Source organism: Entelurus aequoreus, linkage group LG03, assembly GCF_033978785.1.
Source record: "Entelurus aequoreus isolate RoL-2023_Sb linkage group LG03, RoL_Eaeq_v1.1, whole genome shotgun sequence".
In the NCBI taxonomy this organism is placed as follows: Eukaryota; Metazoa; Chordata; class Actinopteri; order Syngnathiformes; family Syngnathidae; genus Entelurus; species Entelurus aequoreus.
Genome location: NC_084733.1, coordinates 43,622,710 through 43,634,792, shown reverse-complemented (window position 1 = coordinate 43,634,792; position 12,083 = coordinate 43,622,710). Strand labels below are relative to the sequence as shown.

The 12,083-nt window shown below is 36.6% G+C and overlaps 1 protein-coding gene across 4 annotated transcripts in view; it reads right to left on the bottom strand.

The window, feature by feature from the left end:
• The window catches only part of LOC133646478 (interactor protein for cytohesin exchange factors 1-like), a 23,150-nt gene extending 12,573 nt beyond the window's left edge, over positions 1-10,577 (bottom strand). Inside the window, exons 1-4 of one of the 4 annotated variants that reach the window (XM_062041867.1) lie at positions 10,559-10,577; positions 7,374-7,427; positions 2,519-2,558; positions 1,980-2,149 (exon numbers count right to left, since the gene is read on the bottom strand). In XM_062041867.1, the coding sequence (XP_061897851.1) occupies positions 1,980-2,149; positions 2,519-2,558; positions 7,374-7,397 (234 nt within the window). In that variant the 5' untranslated portion in view covers positions 7,398-7,427; positions 10,559-10,577. Of the gene's footprint in view, positions 1-1,979; positions 2,150-2,518; positions 2,559-7,373; positions 7,428-7,956; positions 8,015-8,434; positions 8,490-10,080; positions 10,423-10,558 lie in introns of those variants that run through there. The other 3 variants (XM_062041864.1, XM_062041865.1, XM_062041866.1) reach the window with 3 other exon arrangements.
• Positions 10,578-12,083: the final 1,506 nt, after the last annotated feature.

Genomic DNA, 12,083 nt, shown 5'->3' with positions numbered 1-12,083 from the left:
GACACTCATTTGTCTCACACTAAAAGTATACAGCAACGGAGAAAACTATTTGATGTTACTTTTATTTTCTCAATACAGTGTCCATCAGCTGCTGTGACTGAGAGTTAATGACGTGAGGAAACATGCAGCAGTCAATGTGTCAAGAATGTAGCCACATCTTGTTTATAAAGTCTTTAGTTTGTTTACTGGGATGCTCACTCGTCCTTTATTTAATTGAAAACTTTATCAGTGTTCCAATAACATCAATAGTAGCTAAATGTTTTGTCATCTCATCGAATTGATTGCAGACTGTGAAGATTGTGTATTAAATGTGAGAGGTAGCACTCCTGTTTATGTTTGTTGGCCAAACTGTTTGTAATGAACCACTTGGTGTTGTTGAAGAACAAAGCTTGTGTATTTGACTTTATCTTCATTAGCCAAACTGCTTTGTGTTTTATATTGATATCAAAAAGTCAACACCATGTTTTATTTTTACATTACTTGTGGGATTTTTCATGTCACAACGGCATTACTTTAATAACCATTCATGTGAGATACCATTTTATTGTGTATAGTTAATTCCTATACGACATATCTGCTCAAACTCTTAATGGATCTGTCCCGATACAGCATCTACATGTACATACATTAGTACATATTAATGTACACAACTGAAAAAAATACCTCTCTCTATCAAAATGTAAAAATGGAGATGAAGGCATCATGTAATGAGAAAAAGATGATAGGTTGATACTATTAATGAACAAAAACACGAATATTTATTTTTAAATATATGGATAACGTTTATCTAGAATTTTTTTTATTAGATATTACAAATTACATGATGGCATCGCATTCACACCCCAACTCTGTTTTACCTAATAATCAATAATCATGATTTAAATATTAATAAAAAAATATTAACTATTATTTTGGCCATAATTGGCAGCCCTATGTATAAGGCTAGATCTCATACAAGAACACTATTTTTTATCTATATGAGGGATAAGCGGTAGAAAATGGATGGATGGATGGATGGACAAAAAGTGCAGTTATGTCTTATGGCCGTCAGGTGCCACCTTGCAAAATGTTTTTTTTTTATCTCTTACATCTATAAAGTGCTATCTTGCACAATTTTCACATTTATTTTATTCATGTTATTATTTCTACCATACCACGTTGTTTATAATGCTTGTGTTGCTTTTATATGCACATTCAGATTCTACTTGAGGTACATGAAACACAGTGTTGTAATCTACAACAATGTTTCTTCTACAAAGGAAATATATTTGAATGTGTTGGTTGTTTTTAAATACAGCTTGGGTGAAAGATTTCCGTACAAGTACTTTTTTAAAACTTTGAGTACATTTAAAAATACCGCGTTTATAATGATAACAGTGATAATTTTGATCACAATAACCGTGAAAAGAAATGTTTATACCGTAACATCCCTATATAATCTTTCTAAAGGCATAAATGTAGAAGTGTGAGTAAAATAAATTCAAACAGTGAAGCATGTCATACTAACAGTAATGGTAATGGTTTAGTTTATTTGGAACATGTATACATAATATTACATTAAAGGGGCACTGCACTGTTTTTTGGAATTTTGTCTATCGTTCACAATCATTATGAAAGGCATGAGGACGGATGGATTTTTAAAAAATGCATTCTAAATATTAAATAAGCGTAGATAAAAGTCTGCTAACAGCGCAGCCAATGGGAGCGCCACTATTTCGCCCATGAAATCCAATAAATAACCATTCAAAAACCGCCAACAATTCTCCATTTACATTTTGTGACTTGAATATTAAACAAGTATTAGTGATATTGTTATTATAAGCGCTAACGCAGACTAATTATTTATAGCAGCGCCGTGATCACTACTGTGTGTCCCTATGTTTATATCATCTAGTGGTCTGCTGCTTCCTCCCTTTCTGTAAGTTTATTGTAGATCATCACAAGTGAAAAACCAAGTCAGAAAACACAGAAATGCTCACCACAGGATTTGTGTACCAATACAGTGCTGTCTTCTTCAGAACAAACCAGAACTTCTTCCATTTGATTCCCAGGAAGCCCATGCTCTTCTTCTTCCTGTACAGCCAGCCTTCGTGGTCTGGCTGCCCGAGCTCTTTGACTGACACACGCCGCCTGCTCATCACAGCATTGCCTGTGCAAGACAAAAGCCACAGTGAGACACACGCAAACAGTTAAAGAATGTGTGGAAGATCAAACATTTCCATTCACCTAAAAACAGGTCACAACAAGTGCCAACATTATAACCAAAAAATAAAAGATAAAAAATACATATATATTTTGTATGCTATTTTTAGCCTACTTTTTCCAGATATGAGTCACAAAAGGGCAATGAAAAACAAATTTGTTTCCATTGGCTACTGGGCACAAGTTAAGCAGAACTGAAAGTAAGAGCTATGGACACTAATAGTCCTGCCAACTTGACGCACGCCCACAGAGGCTCCAAATTACTGTAAAGGGGCCCAACAGACAATCCGATGTGGACTGGAGGATGACAACTTACCCCCCCGGCTCTTCTTCTTTGACTTGTGTCGCAGGGAGACCTTAAGCAGCAGAGAAAAGAGGCGAGAATGGGTGAGGGTGATGTGATTGACCAAACAGCTCACAAAAAAGAGATGGTGTGGAACATCCTGTTTCATACTCAAAGCGTCACACGCACACACGCTCGCTCTCTCTCTCTCTCTCTCTCTCTCTCTCTCTCTCTCTCTCTCTCTCTCTCTCATGTAACTGTTATCTCTGTCTTCATTATTATGCTAAATATATGCTGATCATCAAAACACCCTCAATACTGGGAGAAGATGCAAATATAATTATTTAACATGAGCAATATGACCTATGAACACTCAACGTTTTGCTAGCACTATTTTGTGTTTTATTTAGCACCTGCCAGAAAAGCAATGACTGACCACCCTCAATGTGAATGTCTGTCCTTGGAGCACTATGTTGGAGAGGAATTCACACAAGGAAAATCCTCTCTGGTGGACATCCCTTTGTGCTGGAGTTGCCGAGAAATGGCTGCCAAGGTGAGAGTCAATGAAAAAAAGTTCTCCTAGCCTGTAACTGTAGATAACCCTCTCTACACATGCACTATTTTCCGTTTTGGTGTCTTCTCGATTTATCAGAAGGTCAGAAAGACTAAGTCCCTCTACCACAGCAGTCACAAGATGAAACATGACAGAGGTCTGGAGGACACCAATGGAGGTAAAGATTAAGGCAACTGGCCTTGTGCTTAGTTTGTTTAGGTTGCAATACTGTGAAGAACATTGTTTTGAGGAATATATACTTGATTATTTGCAGGGTTTTTCTGCATTATAGTGCATAGGTTGCATTGCCCATCTCTTTGTAGTGTACCAAATGTTAGTTGGACAAATTTGAATATTTCCTTCAGCAATCTGGCCCTGTCTATGTAGACCTGTTGGGTCACACCCTGTGTGGTATCAGGCTTTTACCAGTTTAAGAAATTGGTAGCTGTGTTACATTTTCAAGAGACATGTTGTCACAGAAAGCACTACATAAGTAGCTCTGTCATAAGGCATCAAATGCACAAGTGTTTAGCAAAGATAATTTTGGGTAAGCATCCATTTGCATATGCCATTCTACAGTGGATGCAGGGTGAATGGCATCATCATCATTTATTTTGTTTTTTTTGCAGAACAAATCTGCATGTTTCTTGCGATGAAAGAAAGATGGCGGGCATAAAACGATCCACCCTTGTAGGTAAGTTTTCATGGTTTGTTTATTGTATTTTTGACAGGATACAGTCCAGAAATACAATTTAACACATGTAAAATGTTCTTTTTTTTAAGTATCCATGTTTGAAAAGACCTTGTTTTATATTTTTGAACTCTGCTTCAACTGCGGCTGAACTTGCAAAGATGCAGGTGCTGTGGAATAGTATGACTATTATTCCTTCCCAGAGAGGTAAGTAACTTGCAAGTCGTATTATATGGGAATAATCTCAGGGAGGAAGTGGATGTTATCACAATCCCCATCAGCCATGGCAAGTGACCTGCTCTCCTCACATATTTCAGTTACCCACTGTCGGACGTCAGTCTGGATTTGAACACATGCATCCACTCGTTTCTGTTACTCACCCTTGACATCTGGAATGGAAACACACCCCTGTGCAATATTTGCTTTCAAGTATTTATTTCACCTTTCTTATCATAATAGGGCTCAGAACTCTCATTACATTCGGCTTCAACACCTCAATAGTGATAGCACGTAATAGGTATTATGCATGCTCCACAGATTGTGATTTGGGAAACTGTCCTAATGAAAAAATCTTAAATCCAATGTTCTTTTTCTTCAGGCAGTCACAGTTGCAGATCAAACGTGACAAAACAAATCGTTTTACATCTTGTTTTTAAAGTAAAAGTAAGGAGTTGCATTCTGCCCTCGCACAGCTCTGGGGCTACCTGCACACGCAAGTCTCCATACAAAAAACGCAGTGTGCAGGGAGTCATTTGTGTTTTTGAACACCACTGGGCTGTTAATTCCAGGCTCCCTGTTACATGTTAAATAGACATGACCGTGACACTCCTTACAGTAGTAGGCTTTTCTGTCAATAGCTGGTGATTGATGGATAGACTTGGCTCTTTGAAACACAAATGTACAGGGACTTAACCGCCTGCCAAATGTGCTAATTAATAACACAAGTACAGGTGCCAAGCTTCAAAATTGTACAGTATGTTCCCCTTTTGTTGCTTAATACAGTTTGTCTTTGTATTCAACCTTTTCCAGGATGAATTTGATACATTTTTCCAAAGGAACATCGAGCTGAAACGCCTGATGATTTAGTCCATCAGAAAAAAGCTAAAGAATCTGTCATCAATAGTTGCAGGATGACTTGTATGATGACTAAAGCCTGTTGTTGTGTCTGTTTAGTTTAACAAAAGGTGTACAGGGCCTCTGCAGGGATGCAGTTTCCCAGCTGGTAAATCAGCACCGTCCATACATTGGCATTTGAAGACGTCACTTTCGTAAATTTAATATGTAAAATCTCAAAATCGGAAAATAACAATCAATAATTTGAACGGCACAAACAAATTAGACTTTTGGTTTAATTCGGAAAAATAGGCTGGCTGAACCTTGATTGACCTATAAAAGAATCTTTAATAACGCAAACGATAACAGCACAAACAACCCCTTCAACGACACAAACCTAGCACAAATGAATTAGACTATTTTACAGGGTTTTGAGAGGGGTGGTGGGCAATTTCATGCAGCTCTAATGAGCAGCACAGTTACAGTAGGAATAAATACAAACCTTGTTTCCATATGAGTTGGGAAATTGTGTTAGATGTAAATATAAACGGAATACAATGATTTGCAAATCATTTTCAACCCATATTCAATTGAATGCACTACAAAGACAAGATATTTAATGTTCAAACTCAAACTTTATTTTTTTTTGCAAATAATAATTAACTTTGAATTTCATGGTTGCAACACGTGCCAAAGTAGTTGGGAAAGGGCATGTTCACCACTGTGTTACATGGCCTTTCCTTTTAACAACACTCAGTAAACGTTTGGGAACTGAAGAGAAAAAATTTTTAAGCTTCTCAGGTGGAATTCTTTCCCATTCTTGCTCGATGTACAGCTTAAGTTGTTGGTCTCCGCTTCATAATGGGCCACACATTTTCAATGGGAGACAGGTCTGGACTACAGGCAGGCCAGTCTAGTACCCGCACTCTTTTACTATGAAGCCACGTTGATGTAACACATGGCTTGGCATTGTCTTGCTGAAATAAGCAGGGGTGTCCATGGTAACGTTGCTTGGATGGCAACATATGTTGCTCCAAAACCTGTATGTACCTTTCAGCATTACTGGCGCCTTCACAGATGTGTAAGTTACCCATGTCTTGGGCACTAATACACCCCCATACCATCACAGATGCTGGCTTTTCAACTTTGCGCCTATAACAATCCGGATGGTTCTTTTCCTCTTTGGTCCGGAGGACACGACGTCAACAGTTTCCAAAAACAATTTGAAATGTGGACTAGTCAGACCACAGAACACTTTTCCACTTTGTATCAGTCCATCTTAGATGAGCTCAGACCCAGTGAAGCCGACAGCGTTTCTGGGTGTTGTTGATAAACGGTTTTCGCCTTGCATAGGAGAGTTTTAACTTGCACTTACAGATGTAGCGACCAACTGTAGTTACTGACAGTGGGTTTCTGAAGTGTTCCTGAGCCCATGTGGTGATATCCTTTACACACTGATGTCGCTTGTTGATGCAGTACAGCCTGAGGGATCGAAGGTCACGGGCTTAGCTGCTTACGTGCAGTGATTTCTCCAGATTCTCTGAACCCTTTGATGATATTAAGGAACGTAGATGGTGAAATCCCTAAATTCCTTGCAATAGCTGCTTGAGAAAGGTTTTTCTTAAACTGTTCAACAATTTGCTCACGCATTTGTTGACAAAGTGGTGACCCTCGCCCCATCCTTGTTTGTGAATGACTGAGCATTTCATGGAATCTACTTTTATACCCAATCATGGCACCCACCTGTTCCCAATTTGCCTGTTCACCTGTGGGATGTTCCAAATAAGTGTTTGATGAGCATTCCTCAACTTTATCAGTATTTATTGCCACCTTTCCCAACTTCTTTGTCACGTGTTGCTGGCATCAAATTGTAAAGTTAATGATTATTTGCAAAAAAAAAAATGTTTATCAGTTTGAACATCAAATATGTTGTCTTTGTAGCATATTCAACTGAATATGGGTTGAAAATTATTTGCAAATCATTGTATTCCGTTTTTATTTACATCTAACACAATTTCCCAACTCATATAGAAACAGGGTTTGTATTTCTGAAAGACATCACCATTATTATTTTTGTTAGTTAGCACATGCATAAATATCATAAGTTACATTTAAATTATTCAATAATAATACAATTATATATACAAAAAAATTATTTAATTAGAGCTACTCAATAGTTGGATGCTTCTTAATCCAATTTGCAAGTAATCTTTAATATAGTCGATGATGATAAATCGACTATCAAAATACCCATTAGTTGCACCCCTAATGGAAATGCCTTGCCCAACAGTATGTTAGCTTCCTGTTTCAGAAATTGTCTCTCCAAGTAAGCCATATTGTCATCTTTTAGTTATTACCACATATTAGGGTCACAAGCAAATCAGTTATGATATGAACGAGATAGCAAGTTTTGCAAATGTGTCTCTTCTGACCAAAAATATATACAACATCATTTTGGTTGCATAGAAAACATTAAAAAATCCAGATAGCTGTGTCAATAATTGGACATGTTGACGCACACATTTTTTAGCTCAATACTCTGAGCTAACAAAACAGAGGGGTCCAGACTTTTAAGATATGAACAAACTTACAGGGTTGTAGTCATCAGCAGCCATGGAGGGTGACACAGATATGGGGAAGGCAGCCTGATGAAGGAGCAGACAAAAAAGGATTGTTGACAATCTTACAACTAACTGATAAACAGGCATATAATTTTCGAACACCAATCAAATATGGTTCAGTCACATAGAAGGTTTTCTCTGAACTTAAATAGACTACATTAGGAAAAACGTTTGCTGAGTAAGCAGAATATGACTGAGCCATTCTTAAAATGCTGAGTCTGGTTCTGTTTTACTTTTATGCGGTTAATGACATTTGTCTTTTATTTTTTATTTTTTAAGTCCTTTGGGTGATGTTAAATTCGTATCAAATAGTAGATGATGACTTCCAAGCAACAAAGAGCAAATACAAGTAGCTCTAAATTTGAACAGCCGATAATGTTCCACACCAATACTGTAGATTTTATTAAAATAAAGGTAAACAATTAGAAAAAAATCCAGCGTGCAGCAAAAAAACTCCCAACCCAAGTAATGTAATGTATCCCTCTGTTGAGAAATGTAAATTAAAAATGTAATTGGAGGAAACCAAGGCTGTTTAAAAACTGCATTGACTCACAGCTTTAAAGTTGCCCTGTCAGCAGTTGGTGACACAGAGACCCTCCACACATCTTAAATACGCTGCCTTGTTCCAACTGCATGCCTCCAAAATGCCAATGACTATTTGCAACGTCAAACGCCAACAGCAATACCAAAGTTTCGCACTTTATACTTCTCATTTTATCGACCTCAGTCATGTGGGACATAAACCATTATTGAGAAATCCAAGCAGTCACTTCCTCAGCCAACTTGAGTTCCTTATTTTTTTATATTCAATAAGAGAATAACACTTGACTTAAAACACTAAAAAGAACCAGCTTTAAGTTTTCATGTGCTAAAATTACATGTAAAACTTTCATGTAGAGTAATGTATCAAGTAGGCACAGAAAGTCATACAATTGTGGTCATTAGATGTCACACGGTCTCTAAATAAAACAATGAACAGGTGAGGATTAGTCAACACAAGATGAAAACCATAACAACAGTAATTGTCATACCTGGTTGAAGTGCTTCACAATGTTAGTATCACTGTGGTCTTGAAAGCTCTATACTGACTAAATCTAAGCGTCTTTGTGTGTTGGTGTGAGTGTGTGTTGCACAACCGTAGCAGCAGCAGCATCCTGACTGGCTTTCCGGGTGTCATGAGCTTGTGTAGCAGACAAAGTGGGCAACGGTCGCCCACATCAACCTTCACAGAAGCCAAAAATATGCAATTCATGCATGTGTGCTTACTGCTGAAAGGTTAGCTGACACTAAGCTGATCAACAAGCAATTTTGGGAAGCTGAAAATGCAGTAACAGTGGGGTCTAGAGTGCTAACGGGCACATCGAGGAAATACAATTAAACAAAGCATGCAAAATGGGGGAAAATAAGCAAAAGGGCATCATCTTTCTATATTAGAAAGTGCTAACTTGTTAAACACAAGAAGCGAACTGATCATCACATTGAATCGAACTGATCATCACATGGAGACGGATTAAGTAAATTCAGTTTCTTCCTACTCTTTTTCAGGCATATTGAATTTGGCAAGTGTAAACATACCACTTGCACATTTAAATACAATCTTCCTTTTACAAAAGAGAGCTGTATTTGTAGAAATGGATACGGGGAACCCACAAACCCACTATTCAAACCGTTAAACTGATTGAAATATAATGAACTGGTAGAGTGTAATATTTTTAAAAATGACGTACAAGGCACAAATAAAAATTCCATAACAGATTTGTAAACACAAAGTACAGGTTAATATAACCTAAAAAACCGAGATGTTAAAAAAAAAAATAGTTATAGAACAGTGACATAGTGTTAGTATATGAAACACACTTGACAGTGGAACAAAACAATGTACATTGTTTTTTAATCATGATGATGAAAATATAGGACTGAGTAAGCTGATGTTTTATTTATTTTGTGAAATACAAATATGGCCTTACTAGTCTTCTGAGTTAAATAGCTAATAATGTATTTGTGTGATTATAGTATTTACACTTCTGTCTGGTACTTTTCATTGATTTATTTTAATGTTGAATCAGTTATTTTTAATATAATGTTGATTGAATGAAATAAAAAATAAGACTACAATTTACTGGTTTATACATTTTAGCTGTTTTTGTTTTCAAATGTTCCATTACATAAAGTTTAAAAATAAAATTAAAATAAAATAAATATATTTGTATATATATATATTTTTTTTTAAGTTTTAAAATATTTGAAATGTTCGACGATACATGATAATGATGTAATATTATAATACGAAAATGCTGATTGTTTGAAACGTTTATTAGTAGATTGCACAGTACAGTACAATTGACCACTAAATGGTAACACCCGAATAAGTTGTTCAACTTGTTTAAGTCGGGGTCCACGTTAATCAATTCACGGTAACTCGACGAATCTCAAAGCACCCCAATCAGCACTAGCATGACAAGTACATTTTTGATAGGCCGTCGACTAATAAACAATATAAAACTAGTTTACCAAATCGTCGCACAGGTGCATTATATATTTGTTAAAATAAAACTGCTCGTGGGTTAACTTTATCCAAACGATAACTAGCTTCATGACGTGATGCAACAACTCGCCAAAAGCTGACAAACTAGTAACAAAAAAGCCAGCTATGGAGTTAATATGATTGATACTATACCTTTAAGCACATTTTCAAAGACTGCAATGTAGTCCCCAAGCACTGCTCAAAGTCGGAGCAAACGTTGGCAAACATGTCGGACGGAGATAAAGTTAGTATTGAAGGCCTTGTCATTATCAGAGAAGTTTACTTCCTCAAATCGGTTGATTTAACCCTCGCCATGTGGACAAACATCACGCCGAATTTTAGAGCGAATTTTCTAAAATGTATTATGTCAAATATATTCAAATAATCCCTACTTTCAAAATAGTTACACGCCACATTAGAGCAAAACTGCATACACTAATGCAGTGGTTCTCAAATGGGGGTACGCGTACTAGGGATGTGCGTATCGATCCTGTGGTATCGATATATCGATACTCACACGCTACTCATTTGGCATCACTTTTCTGAAAAAAGTATCGATATAAACCAAAAAACGGCGTGTGGGAGGTGCAAGCATCACTTTCAGATGTTTTTGATGACTTACTTAACTTACTATGTGCTGGGACACCCCTGTACCTGGCAGAGTATAGAGCTGGCCCAGTCACGTCACAGCGAATGAGCGTCGTCAACGTGCAACACACACACACACACACACACACACACACACACACACACACACACACACACACACACACACACACACACACACACACACACACACACACACACACACACACACACACACACACACACACACACACACACACACACACACACACACACACACACACACACACACACACACACACACACACACACACACACACACACACACACACACACACACACACAGCCAGCCAGCCAGCCAGCCAGCCATGCAGCCAGGCATATCCAGTGTTGTCCAATTGTTGACTTAAAACAGGCATTGTTTTTTGTTTTTTTTAGTAATGTTTACTGAATATTTTTGTTTAAATGATTATCCTAAATTCAAATAATTTCCACACAGGGGAATTTACTGTTAGTTGAAAATTGCTTGAGTATTTAAAACAAGATAAGAAAGAGATACAATTTGGAGATTCTTCATCTTTGCATTACAGTTTTATTTTTTTCCAAGAAAATCTTGAAATATATGATTGAATGTGATTTTGGTTTTAATCTGTAACATGATTTCTTACATTTCGAAAACATTAGCCTATTTCATATTTCATTAATAGCTAATTATATCACAAACTTTAAAAAATAACTGCAGCTTCTTGCAATTCGGATTTGACAGTTAATTGGAAAGCCCTAATATCTAATTATTATTATATATAATTATTATGATATATAATATTTAATTTATTTTTCATATTTATGTTATTTATTTTAATTTTACTTTTATTATATATTGACCATAATACATGTGGTGTAAATGGTCTGTATTTGTCTTGTGATTTGTCTTAAATAATAATAGTAATAATATTTTTGACTGACAAAAATTGCCAATAAGAAATTAATGGTATCGGTATCGATGAAAATGCAAGAAAAAGTATCGGTATCGTATCGAATCCTAAAAGTGTGGTATCGCCCATCCCTAACGCGTACCCCTGGGGGTACTTGAAGGTATGCCAAGGGGTACGTGAGATTTTTTTTAAATACTCTAAAAATAGCAACAATTCAAAAATCCTTTATAAATATATTTATTGAATAATACTTCAACAAAATATGAATGTAAGTTCATAAACTGAACATCAAATCAAGTAGGCTATTCCATTCATTACCATAAACGCAGAGTTTCCCCCATGCCATGATGGTTTGACCCTCACTAAAATGTCTGTCAAAAAGAACTGTGAAAACAAATGCAACAATGCAATATTCAGTGTTGACAGCTAGATTTTTTTGTGGACATGTTTCATAAATATTGATGTTAAAGATTTTTTTTTTGTGAAGAAATGTTTAGAACAGGGGTCACCAACGCGGTGCCCGCGGGCACCAGGTAGCCTGTAAGGACCAGTTGAGTCGCCCGCTGGCCTGTTCTAAAAATAGCTCAAATAGCAGCACTTAACAGTGAGCTGCCTCTATTTTTTAAATGTTATTTA